This window comes from Dermacentor silvarum, chromosome 3 (genome assembly GCF_013339745.2).
Source record: "Dermacentor silvarum isolate Dsil-2018 chromosome 3, BIME_Dsil_1.4, whole genome shotgun sequence".
Classification (NCBI taxonomy): Eukaryota; Metazoa; Arthropoda; class Arachnida; order Ixodida; family Ixodidae; genus Dermacentor; species Dermacentor silvarum.
Genome location: NC_051156.1, coordinates 223241635 through 223264502, shown reverse-complemented (window position 1 = coordinate 223264502; position 22868 = coordinate 223241635). Strand labels below are relative to the sequence as shown.

The 22868-nt window shown below is 49.1% G+C and overlaps 1 protein-coding gene across 1 annotated transcript in view; it reads left to right on the top strand.

Annotated features, from left to right (window-relative positions):
* The window catches only part of LOC119445235 (histone-lysine N-methyltransferase PRDM16), an 88320-nt gene extending 84751 nt beyond the window's left edge, over positions 1–3569 (top strand). Inside the window, exon 3 of the mRNA XM_037709558.2 lies at positions 1253–3569. Coding sequence (XP_037565486.2) covers positions 1253–2861 — 1609 coding nt within the window. The 3' untranslated portion in view covers positions 2862–3569. The remainder of the gene's footprint in view (positions 1–1252) is intronic.
* Positions 3570–22868: the final 19299 nt, after the last annotated feature.

Below are 22868 nucleotides of genomic sequence, written 5' to 3'. Positions count from 1 at the left end.
GAGATGCGTTCATCTTTGCTTGTGCGCGCGTGACACCATGCTTGTTGATTTAGCTAGTATGCCTATGTTACGAGTTAATACGGCCGTTAAAATTACTATCCTTACTTCTTATAGCTCTCCACTAGTTTGCTATCGCAATCGATGCTTCGCCTTTCGGGCGAAGCTGCGACATCTTTTCTTTTTTTATTGGTTGTGATATGTGCCGCCATCAGTACTGCAAGAGAAACCTAAATGTGAACCATTATAGTTGAAGTTGCTTTCGGGGCTGTACTTATGTTTACATAAGTAGGCTGCTTTCATATGCTCCCAGTTTAAGGTCTCAAGACTTGGGTGTCAGCAGCAGCGTAAATGGACGTACAGAGGCATAACAGTGTTGCAGTCTACTGAGTTTGTTCCATCATTGCCACAGAGTATTTTTGTCATTAGGCCTTGATCACCCAGCGGCGTGCACACGCATAACCTTCTGCATCGATAAATAAATAAATAAATAAATAAATAAATAAATAAATAAATAAATAAATAAATAAATAAATAAATAAATAAATAAATAAATAAATAAATAAATAAATAAATAAATAAATAAATAAATAAATTCCACATATTTCAACAACCTGACAGAGTGGCGATATTTCGACGTTTTCGTAAAATTCTGGGGTCGAATTCACAAAGCTTTTCATTCCAAGCTTTTGCTATTGGCCGTTCGTCTTTCCTTATAATGTGTCGAGAATCAGGATTCGCTGTAAATAGCTTTAGAGCACAATTATAGCGTTAAGGGCCCCGTGTCGCAAAATATCCGGCGTAAGCATCGACGTCTGGCGGAAATAATCATGCCGAGCCACATCATCTCGAACCACCCCGACCGGGCGGGCCCTTCGTGCGGCGCAAAGAGTTAGTGAACAAAAATTGAGTTTCTCAAAGTAAAATCCGCCAGAAATATAGTAAACAATGACTTAACCATAACCTAGAAACGTAATAGCGTCGGATTGTAATTCGAATATTCGAGAAAAAAAGCCTAATAAGCCGCCAGTGATCGTTGAATGCTATCGCGTTCCACTCTTAAAGGCGAAGCTTAAGCATCCTCCAATTCTGATGGTATTTCGCTGTACTTTGGTTCTAGGCAACATTGAGGAGAGTGTTGAAAACCGAGCCTTTCTAAATTTTGATCGGGCCTCACGTCGCGATATCGTATACTATATACCGAGCTGCGACATTCGCGGCCCGTGGTGTTGACCTCCATTGCCTTCTCGTGCAGGTTGGGCGAGCACGTGACGCGGTGTCCCGCGCGAGAGTACCGCTGCGACCAGTGCCCCAAGGTGTTCAGCTGGAAGAGCAACCTGATCCGGCACCAAGCGGCGCACGACGCATCGCGGCGCTACGTGTGCGACGCCTGCCGCAAGGTGTTCACCGATCCGTCGAACCTCCAGAGGCACGTCCGCTCCCAGCACCTGGGCGCCCGGTCGCACGCGTGCACCGAGTGCGGCAAGACGTTCGCCACTTCGTCGGGCCTCAAGCAGCACACGCACATCCACAGCAGCGTTAAGCCGTTCCGCTGCGAGGTGTGCCTGAAGGCGTACACGCAGTTCTCCAACCTGTGCCGCCACAAGCGCATGCATGCCACCTGCCGCATGCAGATCAAGTGCCACCGCTGCGGCCAGGGCTTCGCCACGGTCACCTCGCTGTCCAAGCACAAGCGCTTCTGCGCCTCGTCGCCCGCCGGCGGCCGCGCGCCGCCCGAGCCCATGAGCGCCGCGCCGCTGCAGCTGCTCTTCCCGCTGCTGCACCACCGCGCCCCGCAGCCGCCGTCGCCCAGCAGGCGCTCCTCGGGATCCGAGGAGGAGGAGGAAGAGCCCAGCAGCAGCAGCCTCGAGAGCGACGTCGAGCCCTTCAGCTCGGACTCGGAGCCCATGGACCAGCGCGCGTCGCCCAAGCAGGGCGCCGTCTGCCCGGAGCCCGGCGCACTGTGCGCCCAGCAGCCCGCCGGCTCGTTCCCGGCCGCCGCCGAGGCGCCCTGCGACCTGTCGCACAAGGCGCGCCAGCTGCACGAGCCGGGCGCCGCCGACGAGCCGCTCGACCTGCGCACGAGGCGGCCCGCGGCGGCGGCGGCTGCGGCGGCGCTGCCCGCCGCCCCCACCGAGCCGCCTCAGCCCATGGCGCACCCGCGGCCCATCCCGCCCACGCTGTTCTTCGACTCGCTGTACCGGCACGCCGACAAGCTGCCCTTCCCGGCGTTCGCGCCGCGCTTCTCCTTCCTCAGCCCGCTGCTGGGCGCCTCGCTGGAGCTGATGCGAGCCGCGCCGCCACCGCCGCGGCTGCCGCCGGCCGCCAAGGCGGGCGCCGACGGCGCAGCGCGACCCAAGGAGCGCTACTCGTGCAAGTTCTGCGGCAAGGTGTTTCCCCGCTCGGCTAACCTGACGCGCCACCTGCGCACGCACACGGGCGAGCAGCCGTACAAGTGCAAGTACTGCGAACGCTCCTTCAGCATCTCGTCCAACCTGCAGCGGCACGTGCGCAACATCCACAACAAGGAGAAGCCGTTCAAGTGCCCGCTCTGCGAGCGCTGCTTCGGCCAGCAGACCAACCTGGACAGGCACCTGAAGAAGCACGAGGCCGACGGAGCGCCCCAGCCCGGCGGAGGGGACCGGTCGCCGCGTCGCGACGAGCCCTACTTCGACGAGATCCGCAGCTTCATGGGCAAGGTCACGCAGCAGCAGCACCAGCAGCGGCCCTCGACGCCGGCGTCGCCCGACTCATCGCAGCCGAGCGCGTGCAACTCGCCCGACGGCCGACACTCGCCCACCTGGCCCCCCACCTCGCCCAGCGTTGTGTCCAGCGAAGACCAGCCCGGCGCACCGGCGCCGTGATCGGGTTCCGCTGGCACAGCCGCCGGTAAACGCTAGTCAGGACTTGGTTCAGAATATAATATATCTCTCTTCCACGGCGGTGACGCCGCGTGCACCGAACTGCTGCGATGCGCGACCGCCTGTGTTCGTCGTCACGTCTGTGGCTCGTCTCGACCCCAAAGACAATCCCTTTTTAACTGGGCCTCCGCAGAACGCGCGGAACACTGCCCCCGCGGACTATCGCGAGCCGACCAGGAGACTCTCGGACTTGCTAAGTCGGTTCTCGTGTGTTTTAATTTAAGTGGCGATCGTGCGCGAGCATCGAGCCGTGCGCGACGAGTTCCTCGAAGGTCTGTTCTGTGCTAAGGAAGGAGTGGCACCGGCCAAGGGCAGATCGGTATCTGCAGGCACCTGTTCTCGCTACATCACCTTTACTGGCTCACTGATGGCCGCGCAGTAATCGCGCGCGGCCCACTCTGTTGCGAAGCCAGCGCTAGTTGAGAACGATCTGGAGCCATTAAAGAGCAGGCTACACCAAGGAGTGCTCTCAATCCTCAATGAAAGCTGCAGTTAGTGGTGGCCTCACTGCCTTCACGGCAGTGACGCCGAAGTGCGCTCGATGTGGGTGACCAAAGAAGTCACCGTGTTCTCTTTTCTTTTCATGCTCAGCAATCACTTTTTCATAGTTGTAATTAAAGATAAGGTATGATAAATATTGTTTTGGAAAAAGCGACTGTCTGCCTGAAATTTGTGTCGTCCATTGGCGCCACTTTGCATGTTTCTCAAGGTAAGATAGAGCCAGACGTTGCTTGTCCTCACAGAACAAGTCTCCACAGCGATTTGGTACAGGGCATGGTGCAGCATGCTTATCAGAAAACAGCCAGTGAGGTATGTGAAAAGAATGCTCTAGTGAGACTTACAAATTTACTGTCTCAACCGACCTGAATGTGAAGCATACTGCCAGTCGGTCTAGTTGGAACAGATTCATTTTTAAAAACTTTTTGCGCTAACAAGGACTAAGCGCTTGTCCTTGTGTTGCTCCTTTTCTCCGTCCTTGTTTGTTCGCGCGCAAAAAAGTTTTTTTTTAATTGAACCTTAATGTGAAACAATCATTTAGTAGAGCAAATATCCCCATACGTTTGCTGGAAGTATCTGTTGCAACATAGCTGTAGCAAAACCACCTAGAAAGCACAAGGCCTGTTCACTCCGATTCATGACATCATGCTGCCTGGCACGACTGCCATAGAATCTAATGGGGATGCTCCCGAGTAAGCCATGGGGACTTTGACGTCACCGCTTTCGCCACGCCAGCCTTGGCAAAGGCACGGCCGCCGTGGCAAAGGAAATTTTGTGCCAGGTAGCATAACGTCATGGATCGGAGTGAACAGGCCTTGTGCTATCTGGGTGGCGTTGGCTGTAGTCAAACAGGTGCAAGAAACACTGGACTTCTGAACAGGAAGATAGAAAGCGCGTCGCTTCTCCACTAACGTCGTCCAGGGAAGCTATATTACTACCGTGCACAAATCAGTGGGTAAAACTGCGCCGAAGTTTTCGAGAATGAAGCTCATTAAAAATTCAACCTCAAGACGCACGCCCCAACATCACAAGATTTCATATCAGTGCCTGTAGCGTTAAGGGCATAACTCTCTCGTAGGTGACTAGGTGGGTAAGGATGACTGGGAGTGGGTAGCTTGGAAGCACCTGCTCCCGCCTATCCCACTTTACTTGAAGGTAAAAATGATGATGATGATGATGATGATGATGATAAAATGATTTAACAGCGGGGCTGTTTAAGCCAACGTTACTACACTAGCTTCAGTTGTCAAACTCGGTGGCGTTGCGCGGAAATGCCACACGCCCGCACCTTCATGGCGCTGCAGTCGCACCCAGCTTCACTTCCCCAACTGGCCGGACGAAAGGCGAACTGGCCGGACGAAACACGCGGTGCAGCGTTGGTGTATTCTGTGGCTGGTTGTTGACAGCGGATTTCAGTAAGCGAAACTGTAGCCTTTGTCGCGTTTGTTAAGGAAATTAGCAGACGATGCCGACGTGCTGCGTTCCTGGCTGCACAAGTGGCTATCGAACGATGTCGACAGTTCGGCGCGCCACTTGTGTGCTCCCAGCAATGCGACACTTCGCTCGGCGTTGAACAGAGCGATTCCTCGTACCGACCGGGAACTCTCTGTGAAATCCATGGTGCGTGATTTACAGTTTCATGAGCAGGACATCTTAAAGTGTTACGTGCATATTATCAACGGACAGACGGTTGAGGCGCCACGAGACAAGTGGACACTTGCCGAGGGTGCGGTGCTGAAAGTGTTCCCGAATCTTCACTCGTATCTGTCGAACCAGCCGAAAAAAAAAAAAAAAACGCGAATGAAGAGAGATGTTTGGTGACCTGTTCTGGGCCATCTTAGAAGAGTTGTCAGAGAATACTCTGAGTCGTGTTGGGTGCCCCATGTACTTTCAGGAACTGAGTGCACGCATTTAATTTTTAACAGCTGAGCTGTTTAAGCTTTTTGTTTCCCCGCGTAGCGTTCGCAAAAACTAGCCTAGCCATGATGTCACTGCGCAAAGCTGCGCCTCGCATCACCTTGCGATACCAATTGATAGCCAATCAATAGCTAATCGATAATCGATCAATAAACAAAAAACCCGGAAAATGCTGAGGATATGACTTGGTAGTGCTAAGTCTAGCCCAAATACGTAGCCAATACCGTGTGCTAGCCAATCAATAGCTAATCAATAGCTAATCGATAATCAATCAATAATCAATAAATTCCGGAAAATTATGGGGATGACTTGGTAGTGCTTAGCCTAGCCGAAATACGTAGCCAATAACTTGCGATAGCCAATCGATAGCCAATCAATAGCTAATTTATATACGATCAATAATCAATAAACTCCAGAAAATGCTGGGGATGACTTGGTAGTGCTTAGCCTAGCCGAAAAGCCAGGACTAGCTAGGTGCCCATCAGCTCCGCTGTCTAGCATTGCGCCTCCCGTGTAAGCTACGCGCGTTTTTTTTTTTTATTAAGGGATCGCTCGAACGCTTATTATAAGGTGAAAATAAAGAACCATCTCTCACCAAACACAATAACAAGTTTTTATCAACGCTGTAGAAGTACGAGAGACCAAGTTACTGCACAGTAATAAATACAAAGCTGAAGAAAAGGGTGGGTGGGTGGGATAACTTTATTGTAACGTCCTGCGGGCTACGGGGCGCAGGACCTTACAATAACGAAACGAAGGGGAACAAGTTTGAATAAAGCGAGATAAACAAACAGAAAGGAAATGGCCGAGTTCTGCAAGGGGTGCACGTGTACAGGGGGCGGGGGGGGGGGGGGGGGAGGAGTATTCTATAAGAGGAGCCAGGCAGCCCCAGTCAGGCTCCTCTACGCTGGAGTAGCTCCGGCCAATAAGCGGCGGTCGTACTGTGGATCGTTCAGTAGGTGGACTCTTACAGAACCCCCCCCCCCCCCCCCCCCCCCATCCAGTCGTCATAAAGGGCAACGAAACCACCAATAGCGTGAGTATCGCCGACTCCTAACTGCGTGATGTTGCTGATATGCCCATCAGATTGCTGTCAGGAGGAGGATGAGTCGATTTTAATGAAGAGAAGGGAGGCCTGGAGATCGTGTCTCTAGCCTGCTACTCCTCACTGGGGTAAGGGGAAGTGGGAAATACAGGGAGAGGTAGGTGGCAGGGGATTATGATATCGTACAATGAGCAACTATTTACACGCGTTGTCCAATACGCGGTTGTGCAATTTTCACACACTACACTCAGGAGTAGCGTTGTCCACACAAAACGTCATCGCGCAAACACATTTCGCACTTTCTTCACTTCTCAAGTCCTGACTTCACAGGTCCTAGAGACGACCGTCTAAGCCCATCTCACACATAAAGTTCAAAAGTGATTTTATGGTGCGCTGGGCATGATCAACTCTTCTCCACGCGCCTAAAACTTTTGCTCCGAAAAGGGGCGGGAGTCCAAACAGTCAACACTACGCTTTAGTGTCCTTCGCTCGGCCGCATATTGAGGGCACACGCAAAGTATGTGGTCTATTGTCTCGGGAGTGTGACAGACGCTACAATCAGGGTCACGTTCTCGTCCAATCTTGTGAAGGTACTTGCGAGTGAACGCCACACCAAGCCGTAATCGATGGATTAGTGTTTCCTGGGCTCTCCGCATCCGAAGTGGAAGCCGGAATCGCAAATCGGCGTCAAGTCTATAGAGGCGCTCTTGCCGATATTCGGGGTTGTGCCATTGTCGCGCCATAGACGTTTTGATGGAGGTATGTAGCAAGGCGTTGATGTCATAACGGGAAAAGGGAAGTTTTATAATTATCTCGTCAGTGTGCGCCATTGTTGCTTCCGCGTCAACCTGCTCATTTCCGGCTATTCCACAGTGGATGGGAATCCACTGCAGCGCAATGGTATGCCCGGATTGAGACGCCTCAGTAAGCAGAGCCATGATGTCGTAGATTAGAGCGCATAGATATGCCCTTATGGGATTCATATAATTGCTTATGAGTTGCAGCGTCGGTTTTGAGTCGCAGAACACTGTCAGAATGCAAAAGGTCTGTGCTTGTGTAATGCGCATTTGAAGGTATAGCACCGAAGCCACAGCTGACGTTTGCCAGTCAGTCACAGACTACTCTGGGGCCATCTACAAATTTCGAAACAGTTGTAGTTCCGGTAGGATGTACAATAAAGATGTTCCTCGTACCATGTAATGTTCGTCTAGGTTTCCGGGAAGTTAGCCAAGATAGTCGCAATCGTTCCGGCTGGCACCACAACTATCAAAAAAGAAAGACATATTTGTCGGATGATAAATGTCACAATAGAAACCTGCAGGTAGAATGTGAGGAATTCAAAACCCGGAAGCATGTGTTTCGCCTGAGACCGTACTGGGCAAGTGAAAGCGAAATCACATAGATCGAATAGTGTCCTTAGCGCTTAAAGGGCCCCTCGGCAGGCCACATAGCAAATTTTGGTTATACTTAGGAAGTTGTTACGCGCCCTTCTAAGGAGTGTTCTACCGCGATAATTTTTCAAATTAGTTAATAATAGCGGATATAGAAAACATTGAAGTGGTGCGAAACCATGATTTCAGAAGGCGCGAGCGTCACCGCCAACATAGACACTCATCTCCACTTGCCCTGACTAGTCTCCGCAAGCGAAATTCCTTCCCTGCGTTCTCCCATAGCGGAGCCGGAGGATCGTGTGACGAATACGTCACGGGCCCCGCCTTCATTTTTCTTTTTTTCTCTCTCTCGCGTTGTTGCTGAGTGGCGCACTTCCGGTGAAGGTCTCGCGTGCGAGCTGTTGCGTTTGTCTAGGTTTGCGCAGCGGACGATTTTGCGCGTTCTGCACGAGAACACCTGATCAGTGCCGCGATCACGAGCAATGAGGCAGACACGAGAAGATGAAATAGCATGATCGCGGCGCTGGAACACGGTAGAAAATTACATAGTTTCGTTCTCTGCGCGCGCGACTGCAAGACGTGGGAACAAGCAGGCCAAACGGAATTATATGTCTCTTGCTATGGTACGAAGTAAAACAAAAACACGCAGACGTCAGTTTGCATGTTTTGCTATTTCTCCAAACTTTAATTCGTCTATTGAAGTAACAGTATGAACAAATAACTGATACTGCTCGACAGGGGAACAGCGCAGAAAACACGACGAACAAGAAGGGGGACACACACCAGCGCTGACTGACGACTGAATACTTGTCCGTCGTGTTTTCTGCGCTGTTCCCCTGTCGAGTATGTACCGACTAGCCCATTATCGAAGTCACGTGTCACTATGACCGACGTCACAGCACTGCCATGTACGTAAGCGCACTTGCGCGATAAACGTCGACTCTCCGCGCTGCCATGGGAGCGCGGCGCCCTCGAGGAGAAGGGCAAGCGACGTTTGGTAAGGGACTCAAATGGAAAAATGATTTCTTTTATTATCAGTAGACTGCCCTTCCGCAATACCGAAAACACCACCCTTACCGCGAGAAGCCGCTTGGTGAGTGAGTGAGTGAGTGAGTGAGTGAGTGAGTGAGTGAGTGAGTGGAGTGTGAGTGAGGAGTGAGTGAGTGAGTGAGTGAGTGAGTGAGTGAGTGAGTGAGTGAGTGAGTGAGTGAGTGAGTGAGTGAGTGAGTGAGTGAGTGAGTGAGTGAGTGAGTGAGTGAGTGAGTGATAACTTTATTTAGGTCCAGAGAAGACGCAGGGGAGACCCCGCGCCACCCGACTAGTCCCACGTAGGGACCGCCAAGCCGAGCTTGACGGCCCGATCGTGGGCAAGCCAAAAAGAAACGAAAAACACAGAAGGCGAGTGGCGACGCCATGCACCTTGAAGTTCCCGCACAAGCTCACAGTGACGTCATGGATTTTGACAGTGTCTTCTGGGTCTCACTTATTTCTTTAGCGGTAAAGAATGACTACGTTGTGTTCTAAAGGAGCCCAAGACTGAATATGACAAGTTTCGCGAACTTTTACTGAGCAAACGTGGCCCAAATACGAAACATTACTTTAGAATTCGTGACGTCACACTGAAGCTCTGACGTTGGGGTTCCCGCGCGAAATTCAGAAAAAAATTTACTTTGAGCTTCATTTTCTCTTCTAATATTTGACCTATTGTAGTGTAATTACCGACAGCAAAGTTTTCAAAGAATACTTTATCAGTTTAAGTTGATTTATTGTTTTACCTTAGGGTCCCTTTAAGCTCTTTCCATGGCGCGTAGGGATGTAATACTTAGCAGACACAACCATGCACTGCGCTTGTCAGCTCAATGTGGCCAGACATGGGGAAGGCCCCTTTAAGAAAAATGCTGTGCCCAGTGGAATACGACCGGAATTTTCCGCTAAGTGATGACCTCACAAGCCAACCCTGATTTCTTAAAGTAAGAGATAAAGAAGTTGTTTTGAAACCCTACTGCACTCGCTCTATGGAAAAAAAAAAAAGAAGTCGCGTAAAACTACAGAATACAGATCTACATTCATCGGTGCAGTACTGAGTCATATGCACCTTAAAATAAATTTCTTTTATTAATAAAAAATGTAGGAAGATCATGTCCCACATATGTTGCGCCGGTTTCTTAGGAACATTGGTAAAGGTCGAGTATAACACTTAAGCATCAGCCGGGCTGCTGCCACGCAGGATCTACCGCCGATACCGGGAGGTCATTGCTCGAAGCCCATATCAAGTACTTATTAAAGCATCCAGTGAAAAAAAAAAAAAAACAGCCTCAGGGTTCGTAAGGACTCATCTGAACTTCGTCAGCCGATGGCAAAATAATAATTCCCTTAAAAATTGTTTTTTCACGTTCTACCATTGAATCGGCGATATACTAAAAAAAGAGGAAAAAGAACAGTAGCTCGCGCAGTTCATCAACGATCTGCTCTTCACTACACTAACACTTTTGGCAAATAAGTCTATCAAAATTAGCTAGCTTTTTATGCCCGGTTGTTTAATTATTATTTTTGCAGTAAACCTCTCGCAACAAGTTCTTGGGAAAGTGGAGTGAAGGAATCTAATCCCACATGTAAATCTCATGCAATGTTTATGCACTGCGCAGTTCACGACATCAATGCCTTTTAATGTTTAAGCACTACACCGTTCAGAAGCTACGCGGAAATGCACACACCGGTTTATGTGAATGCACACTATGAGACGGCGACGCCGCGATTGTCGCGAAAGATAAAGTGATGTGTTTGTCCAGGCGAGATGTGTGCTTCGTTCCTGCGTCTGTGACCTAATAGACACCGGCGCACGCGCACGTGTTCCCGAACGTGCTACGCGACCTGATGCACGCACCAATCGTCTCAAAGAGAGCTACTTGGCATTGGCACGCAAGAGAAGTATGCGTGCGACTGCGGCCTAATAGACCATCGGACTGCTCTGCTGGGAGGCCGAGGCTTCGTCCCGCACTCGGACACGTAATTACTTAGAAAACCCTGCAGGAATTTGCTGACTGCGGTTGTTGCTGTTGCTGCTGCTGCCTTATACGCGAATAGTTGGACGCAGGACAGCAGAGCATGTAACGAGTCGCCTTACACGTACAGCCATCTGTACTGTACCTCTGTCCCTCAAGTGCATGCCAGTGACATGCTATGTTCTCTACCGAATTACGAAATGAAATAACAAACGGAATTCATAAATATCCTCACTGCAACAGATAATATGCATACAAACGTATTCTTTCTTTATTAAGGGTAATAAATTTTCTTCGATTTTTAAAGCGCAGCTTTTCTTGCCTCTTCCTTCGACTTTCCCACTGCTGCAGCTGCTGACGTGAGGTGAGAAGCCGAGTAAACGCTTCTACTAAAGACACGGCAGCGGTTGTGGGCAGACGGGATAAACTTAAGTTCAAAGTACGGTACGGTACGTTTGTGTTATTTCTGAAAAATAAAACACCATGCAAATTTGTCAAGCGGACAATTGACGCAGTAGAGCGTGCCGTGGGGCACAGGCGACACTACGGAAGCGGTCACACGTCAAATCAACACTTCTGTGCCCACCGCGGTAGCTTTTTGGCTATGGCATTGCTCGAGGTCGCGGGTTCCATCCAGACCGTGGCAGCCACATCTCGACGGGGGCGAAAAAAAAAACGAAAAAGAAAAAAAAAACCCTAGTGCACTTATATTTAGGAACACGTTAAAGAACACCTGTTCTTTAAGCTAGCTTTCAACAGCGCCATAATTAAATTAATGTTTAGTACTTCTGCCATGATGGGATGTGCCATGTGAGGCAATGACAATGCCCAATCCTCTCAGAGGTAATGAAGTATGGCGCACAACAGCGCCTCAATCAAACACTTACCCCTGTGTGTTTTGTGTACTACGCAGACAAACAGCAGTGGTGCACGCAAGGTAACGTTTAACATCAACTCACCCCTCTCGTGTTGGACTAAGCGTTCGCCGTCAACGTCACCGCTAATTATAGTCAATCAAAGCAAATAGCACAAAAAAAAAAAGCTCGGCTTACATCGATTCCCAGAGTGCGTTGTATCTGCGTGGTTTTCATGGTCGGAGGAGTACGTGGCCACAATCGCAAGCATACATATGTGCTTCTCTCCTGACAACGCCAACTACACTCCTGCATCACACTTTGCGCGCACCGCTGTGCAAGCTACGCAATAAGTTCGACCATGGAAAGTTATCCCTCCACGCGATTCGTGTTCAAGTGGTTTAGGCATCTAGCGATTAATCAAAAGGGCGTGGGTTCGACTTCTTGCCAGGATGTATTTTGCTTAAATTTATTGGCAGATTGAAAACTTTCCTCACGTGAGCTTTGTGGGGAACCACGAAATATTCGACACCGCGAAATAGCTGCCGCTGTCGGCCAGTCGATGCTTGGCTGCGCGCCGAGGGCTATGCTAGCGGTTCCATGTGCGGCTCGCGAGAAGCAACGAAAAAAGAATGGAACGCAATACGATCTAAAACAACCTATCAGAAACAGTATAACATAGCTCGGTCATATTTAAGCATTAAGACATTTATAACCGGTGCTAACGTATGGAGCAGAAACTTGGAGGTTAACAAAGAAACGCCGGTGTGCTTGCGTTGTAGTGCACGTTAAAGAACCCCAGGTGGCCAAAATTAATCCGGAGCCCTCCACTATGGTGTGCCTCATAATCAGAACTAGTTTTGGCACGTAAAACCCCAGAAAGAAGAAGAAGAAACACGAGAACAAGTTATGGACCGCACAAAGAGCAATGGAACGAAAAATGTTAGGCGTAACATTAAGCGACATGAAGAGAGCGGTGTGGATCAGAGAGAAAACGGAGAAAGAAATGGAGCTGGGAAGGCCATTTAATGCGTAGGGTGGATAACCGGTGGACCACTAGAGTTACAGCATGGGTGCCAAGAGTAGGGAAGCGCGGTCGAGGACGGCAGAAAACCAGATGGGATGATGAAGTTAGGAAATTTGCAGGCGCAAGTTGGAATACGCTAGCGCAAGACAGGGGTAATTGGAGATCGCAGGGAGAGGCCTTCGTCTTGCAGTGGACATAAAAATAGGCTGATGATGATGATGTCTGAGCCTGGAACAAGAACAGTGTCACATTACTGTCGGAAGAAAAAGCACCGAATCATTTTTGTTGTCAACGCAGCCACTGCGGAAAAGGCTCTACAATTAACGTTGTACGTGATATGTGAAACTGGGCATATAGCACCTTCAGGCGCACGTGCTCTCGCGCGAAACCTTTGTGGCGTGCGAAGGTTTAGTTGCTGTGATCGGTGGTGGCGCTGGGTCAAGCGTCTCTGCCGCTAAGTCCGCTACGTGTCGCTTGTCGAGATATGCTATTAGAGCGAAGAAAATTCCAGTTGGATGGTGCGAAAGTAAGATGAACCTCATCTACAAAGCCAAATGAGACAGGGATAAAACGAGCTCGTACAGGCCAGTTACAGTAACATCGGTGATATATGGAATGGCAATGCAAGCCATAAAATTAGAACTGTCGAAGTGGGTGGAGAAAAATGACGTACTGGGGGAACTACAGAGTGGGTTAAGGCCAGTCAGACGCTTAACTCAGTGCATAGAGATTTCAGTAGCTCAGAATAGACCCTTATCGACAGCATTTCTAGATATTAAAGGAGCCTACGACAACGTAGACAGGGAATTGTTACGGTATGTTCTTAAACACGAAGGCATAGATGACGATTTCATGGAGCTGCTGAGGGAGATCTATAGAGACAACCGAGTGCAAGTTGTATGGGAATTAAGGTCGAAAAAGTAATGAAGTGGTGGGAATTCACCAAGGGCTGAAGCAACGATGTCCACTGTCTCCATTGTTGTTCACGCTTTATGTTAAGGGCATAGAAAGGCGACTGGAAAACAGCGAATTAGGGTTCGATTTATCCTACATGCGTAATGGACAAATGGTGTAGCAGAAGGTCCCTGGACTGATATATGTGGACGACACAGTGCTACTAGCGGACAATCCAAGAGATTTACAGACACTTGCGAATATCTGTGGAAACGCAGCGACAAATCTAGGCTTTAAGTTAAGCACAGAGAAATCAGGAATGATGATCTTTAATGAAGATACGAGTAATTACGTGGTGCCAATTCAACAGCACGTCATACCCCTAGTAAAGCAATATAAGTACCTCGGCGTATACATAAACGAAGGAAACACTCAAGCACCCACCAAGATAATTTTAAAAAAGGGGAGAAGCGGAATGCAGCAATAATGAAACACAGAGCACTTTGGGACCACAATAAGTATGAGGTGGTGCGTGGAATCTGTAAAGGAGTAATGGTGCCAGCGCTAACGTTCGGATATGACATTCTATGCTTAAAATCGGATATCTTGTCGGGGTTGGAAGTTAACCAAAGATCCGTAGGCCGGTTGGCTTTGGGAGCCCACGGTAATACCACAAATGAGGCAGTGCAAGGTGACACGCGTTGGGCCTCTTTTGAAGATAGAGAAGCACAGAGCAATATTAGTATTGAAGAAAGACTACGGAACGTGGGTGAAAATAAATGGATGCCAAAGTGCACAAGTATCTGTACCTGAAAAGCATGGACACATAATGGAGGAAGAGGTCAAGAAAGTTGGCAACCAAGTACATTCCAAGTACATTCAAGCTGTAAATAGGCAAACTGGAGTCATCAGAAAGAAAGTGAGAGAAGTAGATACCGTGAATTGGATGCAAAGAATGGAAACAAAAAGGACCATGGATACTTACAAGAATAAGAAGGAAGAAATTACAAGGGAAAATCTGTACGATAACACAAAAGGCGGTGCTTTGCTATTTGAGACTCGAGCCAGTTGCCTGAGGACCAAAACATACCGGAGCAAATATTCGGAACTAGATGAGGCATATGTATGCTGCAGCAAAAATCCGGAGAGCACTCAGCACAGCCTAATGAAATGCGAAGGGATTCGCCCAGTGAGACCCGTAAGTAACGTACACCTTCCAGAAGCGCTTGGTTTTAAAGTGGACGGAAGCATAAACCGGTCAGCAGACGAGATAAGCAGGAGACGTTTAAAATATTGGTGAAAAAAAGCAGGGAAGAGATTGATACGACCTGATTTGATCTTTTACAGTCATAGGTAGCGGTACAAGGTAGATATTGAGGGGGGAAAAGCTTAATGAAATGTATACAAAAATGCTAGATAAAATACATATACAGGAAACCTGATTAAATCAAGCAGGCTAGGTGACTATTGGTCACCGCCCCGTTTCAAAGGGTTGCCAATAAATAATCATCATCATCATATTTCGTCTTTCCGGCTCACCGATGCTTCTTCGCTTGTAACCAACTCCCACATGCCGTACGTGAGATGTGCATGACCTTTATTAAGGCTTTAGTCTATATGTCTCATCCTTAGAAGTCCTTGAGCGAAAACGCGTCGACGGCACGAAGGTACAAGAACTATCATCATCAATGGCTCATACCCCCGTAAGCAAGCAAGATGGATGATAAAGATGGATGACATAGCGAATTCAAATGGATGATAAGCGAATTAAGTGGATGATAAAGAGAATCAAGTGGATGATAAAGTGAATCAAGTGGATGACTAAGCGAAATACGTGGACGACTCAGGGGCGTTAAAATCAAATTAAAATTGATGACTAAGCGATTTAAGATGACTAAGCGAATGATGAGGATGACTGTGCGAATCAAGAGGATGACTGAGCGAAATAGACTAATCTAATTAAGAGGATGACTCACCGAAATGAGAGGGACGACTAAGCAAAGTAGACTAAGCGAATTAAGGGGATGACTAAGCGAATTAAGAGGATGGGCAAGCGAATTAAGAGGGATGCCTAAGCGAAGTAGACTAAGCGAATTAAGGGGATGTGTACGTCATGTCTCCGTCATCAACGCATCGGCACTTGGCCTTTCACCTTCAAGCCGTCTTAGGGATAACATAATAGACCCTGTGGATTTATTTTTTGTGTATGAGTTATTCGGGGGGCAAGGCAGCAGCAGCCACGGTCAGCAAAGTCCGGCAGGGTTCGCCAAGAAAGCTTCACTTTGAAGCAAAAGAAGGAAGGGAAGGGGAAAGGGGTAAGTGGGGCGAAATATTTGCTATCGACAACCGGCAACCGCAAGGCAGCGCGGCTGCATACAAACGCGTTCCAGGCAGAACTCGAGCGGCAAGCAAATCCGGTGCGCCGGCGTCGAGAAGAGACGATCCTTGTGTGTGTACATATATAGGGCGATCGGAGATTCGGCGACGGTTCCTCCTCGCTAAGCAATTTCTGCTCATCCCGGGCCGTCGACTCCGATGCGCGCTCGATGCGTCGTCCTCCACGCTTATCGGTAAAATCCGCGCGACGGCGGCAGCGAGCGCATCCCTGTCAGCGCCCATCGGAAGGTCGTCGTATTGTCCTCGAACGTCTGCCCCGATAAGCATCGGCCGCCGCCGCTGTTGTAGAGCGCGGGGCGGCGCGCCGCTCCCGTGCTACCTGGCCCGCCCGATCAGCCGCCCGCGAGGACGACGGATTGCGGACGGGTTTGTTTCGCACGGGGGGGACGGCGACGAACGACGACGCTCGGCGAACAATGCTCGCGGGACTGAGCGGGAAGGTCTTCCGTTTAAGACTCGGAAAGAAGATTTCCCTACTACTCCACTTAACCACGGCCGCACCGCGCAACTCATCATGGGGGGCGTCTCCAAGGCCGCACCGACGAGAGAGCGAAACAAACCTTGTGACAAAAACGAAGGAATGGTTCGACTCTGCAGGTACTTCTGCAGGCAGCGACGGCGCGCTCGTGCAGCGTCATATCGCAAACAGAACGCCGTGCGTCATTAGCTTTACGGAAAGTGAAAGCCGAACACCAGACGGCAAAATCTTAGCCGACTGAAGTGCCCATGGACGAGCTAAATTGTCCTCGCAGCTTAAGCGCACGTCGATAAAGTATAGCGACTTAGCGAGTGCTCTACATTGCTCGCAGGGCGAATCTCAACAAAGGCGGTATTCTCCAACCATTACTTACGGGGATACGATCACTCTCCCAAAATTTCGTATGACTTGACATCTGACACGTCGCCGTCTACGGAAGATCAACAGCATTATTCCTGGAAGATTGCCAATACCTTTAGATGAGCGAAGAACGCTGTCAGCCGTAGACATCGATGTGACCACTGTATAGTCACGTGAAATCTCGCGGAGGGGATCGTATCCCAGAATGTGATCGTCCGAGAGTACCGCATCGGATGTTTATTGATGTTTCCAAGGCTTACGACTATGTGTCTCAAAGAGCCATCATCAGCCAGTTACAAGTTATAGGCGATACGGGTTATCTCTTGCACTTCATACATACGTTTCGCAATGATCGCCGCATCAGAGTTCGTCTTGGCGATACTTTGAGCGATGCAATAGGTAAATTACGTGGCGTGCCCCCGGGGAATGTTTTATCTTCCTTAATGTTTAACATTGATATAGCTCGTCTCCCAATACTAAACCACCGAACACCAGTGAAGATGTCTATATATGTCGATAATATCTGCATATGGGGCTCCGGCTACCAGCATCGTCGCCTCGCACGAATAGACCAGGGAGCAGCAAATGGCATTCAGGGCCACTTGGCAACGCTTGATTTATCACTATCAGAAATTATCATTCATGCAATTTCCTGGAATTCAAAGAAAATATAGATTCTTGAAGCTGAATTTGGGCGAATACCCGATTCAGCTAGTCTCCAAAGTCCGATTTCTTGGCATTACCTTGGACCACAGGCTACTCTGGCAGCGCGCTGTTAACCACGTGGTGTTGTCATCAGACCAGAGGCTATATACATGTGCTCAAGCGAGCCGCTGGCATACGTTGGGGCAACCACCTGACGTCGATGCTACGGCTACATACAACGTTGGTTACCAGTCGGATCCTATAGATCACAGTCACCCTCAGAAAATGAATACGAGCGATCAGAAGCCATACACAGAAAAGGTCTTCGACTGGGCCTGGGAATCCTACAGCCGGCATCAAACAAAAAAGTGCTCTACGAAGCTGAGTCACGCCTTCTGCGCCTTCCAGCTTCCCAGAATCTCACGTTTTAGTGAGTCTTCGCCCGGAAAAGCCATCTTAAGACATATAGGTAACCGTACGCACTCAAATTTTTTTTCAGCACTGAACACGCTCCGAGTCTTATGATTGCGCTGCTCGAGACAGAGGGATAAGGTAGAACCGCCCTGGACATCTGAAGATACCACATGCAACTTAAGTGTACCATGATTGCAGTCAAAGAGCTGCATTCCATCTGCAAAAGCCAAGTAACTATTTATGGAACATTTGAACACGACTTACCCGAATCACCTACAAGTATACACAAATGGCTGTGTCAAAGTAGACGAAGACCGCTGCGCAGCTGCATTTCATATTCCCTCTCTGCGATATACGTAGTTTGGCCGTCTGGACTGTATAGCCTCGACGACAATTGTGGAAGGCGTGGCAGTACGTAGCTGCTGCTCTGTGCAAACTAAAGGCTACCTCCTAAAAATATCGTTCTCCTTACAGACTCAAAGGACGCATTGAAACAACTCTACCGTGGTCTACCGTCCATCAAGTTCCCGCGCAAATCACTAGCCCTCGTGAAAGAACTCAGCAACAAAGGAGCTTCGCAGTGAAGTTTCAGTGGATTCCCTCCCATATTGGTATTGCTGGCAACGAAAGCGCTGATGCTCTTGCATACGCATCGCTCTATCATCCTCCCAAAGTCAAGACCCCAAAGAGTAATCAAGTTAAAAAATTTTGACATTCGAAATCACTTTGGGTCACCTTGGGTTCCACTGCCTATGCCGTGCGTAATCAAGAGATTTCGTCGAGAGGAAGCCTCACTTCTATGTCGAATAAGGACAGTATCTGCAGTCAGGATGTACACTAGCATGGTTATTAAAGACCAGGCGTATCAATTATCTGAACCGTACGGCATGCGACGAGACAAGAGACATTGAACACTTTCTGTGATCGTGCCCGAAATTCCAAGATGAAAGGCACACTCTCCTGGAGAATCTGCACAAAAAGGACCTTCCCCATGCGTGCACATGTTCCACATGTGTTCCCCGAAGGATAAGTTATAGCCAGTAAAGAAACTTCAAGTCTCCTTATCACATTCTTAAAAGAGACTGTTCGATGGACATGTGGTGAAACACCGCAATGATATTGTAAGAGACGCTCGGGACAAATGCACTGCATTAAGTGCCGCTTTCCAATGAACGACTTTCCCGCCAACGCTTTAGCGAGCTGCGCCATGAATGCACTGGTTACGTGTCGCTCTTCAATGAGCCTCTCAACGAATTGTGTCACTGAGTATGCGTCACTGAGTGTGCTTTACACGCTCGGTGATGAACGCTGCCTTGGCTGCGGCAGAGCCGATTGAGCGGCGAGTGATGGCGCATGCGTCCACTTGGCTTCACGGACTTGGCTTGTCCACTTGGCTTCACGGTGCAAAAGCGACAAAGCCAAGTGATCAAAAGCGAAATATGGGCGAGTTGGCATGTAAGCATGGCTAATTCGGAGCGCAAACTACTGGGACGCAAGCTAAGGCACGAGGAAATGACAGGACACTCGGTCAGGACAGTCGCACCCTGTCTTTTTTAGCTTGCGTAGTAGTTTGTGCTCCTAGTAGTTGTGTAGCTTAGCTTGTGTAGTAGTTTGGATCCCAGTAGTTTGCGCCCCGAATTAGCCGTGCACCCATACCAACTCATATTTCGCATTTGATCACTTGGCTTTGTCGCTTTGCAGCCAAACGGCCAAACGCACTGCGCGTTCATGGAGACATTCTAACGCTCCAAGCGCGGGCGGCGAATGCACGTCGACATCGGAACCGCACGATGGTGGCTGCGTGAATGCGGCTCGAGCGTCCGTATATTTACTCTCATATTAAAGAAGCATCCAGAAATAAGAAAATAAATTTTAACACTGGAACACATTATAAAACACAAAATACATATTAGGTTCCGTGCACTGACGCATCCTGGGTCTCTATTTCTGCTGATTAAGTATAGGAGCGGCGAGCTATAAGATAATCTGATAATTTTGTTTTAAGCAGTTCGCTAGGCGCTGCATCGCATCAATATAATGCGCGACAAAGACAAGAAACTGCTGGAATGTGGTCCCTGTTTTCCAAACGCACACTTAAGCCCAGCAATCACGTGCTCATCAAGACACGATATATTTTTTGTTCAAACTGTCGAGTGCGGACGCTACGGTGATGTATGTATACGCCGTATACCACAATGGCCGGCCTCCGCCTATAGCGGCAATAAATCTAGTACGAAATCTGAGTATCTCTTAAGCCAAAAGCCTCTACGCATTCCTCAGCTCGCAAACACCCCTTGACGATGGCCAGCTCGCTATCTTTTGTACCATCAGAGATACCATCTCAAGAGGAAATCTCGAAACGCGTCGGCCGCGATCAGTTATAGAAGGGAACGGGAAAGCAGCAGCCGTGCACAGAGTGAGTACTCGAGTATTTGAGGAGGAACGGGAGAGTGGTGTTGCTTGGAGTGGCAGCCACAGTGGTTATAATCAATACACGCCAAGTCGTGCATATATGCGCAGACAGCCCACTTGCCACTGTCTTACACGGAGCGCACACACAACGTCCGCTAAACGAGATTAGCTTCCGTGCATGGGCGTCGGCTCCCATCTCGCGCCATGATACATATACGTATATTTTATCGGATTTTGAGCGGGACGACGACGTCTAGTTAACGCGCTCGTGTAACGGTGGACGCGCCTGTACAACTATTACGCGATTACAAATCAGCGGCAGTTTACGCGCGTCACTCACTGGAGCTTCAAAAGGCAACGAAATAACAGTCCGCGATCGCGGCAATCCCACGTTTCCCCGAAGCCATATAGTATACTGAATGTGAGAAATAAATTATAGCCCCTCGAGCAATGTGAAAGAGGACAGACAGACTGGCTTCAGGTGGCCGCAGTGGATAAACGCACATGCTCGAATAAAAGTGCTCGATGGGTGGGAAAGCTATATGCTTTATGCATATTGAGGTGCCAGATTTCAATCCGTACCATCACGAGGCATACTTAGCTGAAAACAAATTCAGGGAACGAATAATGTAATCATTCTGTTCCAATTCTTTTTCCGTTTCACTCAGCGTCAATGGTATGAACGGCGCTCGATCCGCCCATGTTATCGCCAGTGAATCGGCCGGTAGTAAGCGGTGAGTGATGAGAGAGGAATAGAATAGAGCGAAAGGAATCGTTGCGTTATACCCGCCCAATGTTTCCCCTTTTAATAGCTGGTTGCAGTAGCTACGGCAATCTTCTGCTGAGCAAAAGGTCGCGCTTTTGATTCCCAGCCTAGCGACCGCATTTTGATGGAAGCGAAATGCAAGAACGGTCGTGCACTTATATTTAAGTGCACGTTAAGAAAGCTATAGCGTGTCAAAATTAACCCGGATCCCTCCACTACGGAGTCTGCAACCCCAGTTACCCTAGTGTTGATTTGGGACGCCAAGCTCCACAAGTCAACCATTACCTGTTATATTACTCACTATAGAGAACGTTCACTGAGGGAAACAGAGGGTCACCGACAGTTGACGGACGATGCTAACGATAACATGGTGGCGGAACGCGCTACAATTACGCGCACATTAACAAAAGAACTTGGTCAAAATGAATACGGAGCCTTCCACTGCTGACGTATAGACAGTCCACGGCGCTACACATTGGGATGGTTAAGGGTAATCAAATATAGGTTGTTCAGGTTTGGTGCACAAGTACATTGCGTTTCTGGAACAGCAATATGTCCATTGTTATCATGAAAGCAGGTTTGGCCTGCAACCCAAAAACGAAAGATTGGTCGTGACACAGCCCTGAAGTCCCCGCGGTTCAGCTCGCCGTGTCCTAGACCTAGCAAGTTTCGAGGGCTTTCCCTGCGCGAAAACGACCCAGACATCCGAAACTGCTTACAAATCCGTGATGCGCCAGCGCTCTAGCTTTGGTGTCAAATTTAATTACGGGAAGTTCGTCTTCACTTTCTCCGGTAAAAATGAACTGTTATTTCTCTGCTAAGCATATGAAAATAGTGATATTAAACATTATTGTTTACCAGCCTAAACTGACTAACTCCTGCTGTTTAGTGGCCTTTTAAGTCCACCCAGACGGTCAACCATGCTTGTCAGCGTGCAATGCACGTGCCTTCTAAGTAAAACCAGGAGGTTGAGGAGAAAAGACAGGGAGAAGTGCAGGGATGTTAATTATAAAAGCATCTGATTGGCTAACACAAGGGAAGGGAAATGGAGAAAGGAAAGATGAGAAATAGACAGAGCGAGAGAGAGGAAGGAAAGGCGTGGTGAAAAGAAATAGCACTTGTAAGTGGCAGACATCCTTTGCCTGCATGGGCAAGCGGGAATTGGCGGAAGGACACGGCCGAGATAACTGAACCTGTTACTCTCGCGTGCTGGCGGACAGCGTTCGCTCGTTAAAACATTGGTCGTCAATTGCCCCGTTATCAATCCCGCCGTCCTTACGTGGAGCACTCCAATAGATAATAACTGGGTTCGATAATAAGTATGCTTGCTCTAAACCACGGTGTAAGAAAGAACCTCCAGGTGAAGTCCATGAACGACAAACCCTCGCATTCGCAGACGATCCTCGACTAGAAGATTTTCCTCAATTCCACCGAGTTGAGCAAAACGCCGCTCCTCGAATGCAAAAGGCGCGCTGTACGCTTATCAAGAATTTTCGTGGAGTGTCAGTGTAGCGCAGTGACCACTTCTGTCGAAGGGCGATGCTGCCATCCATTTTATTCAGTCGAGTGTTGAGTGGATGAACAGATACCGGGGGAAAGTCGTGCTGGCTGGGAACGTCATGCTGGCTGGTACACACATCACAGCTCCAGTAGAGTCTACCACTTCTTCGTCTCTCTCTTGCCAGCATGGTCCTGTCCAAATACATAACGGGGGGGGGGGGGGGGGGGGGGGTTAGGATGATAGCGAACTAGATTAATAGTATGTGGTTTTACACGGTACACGTAGAGGACGTCACTTCGTAGCTGGGATGAGGGCGGGATGTCTACAACAGCGGCGATTTCGTAATTTA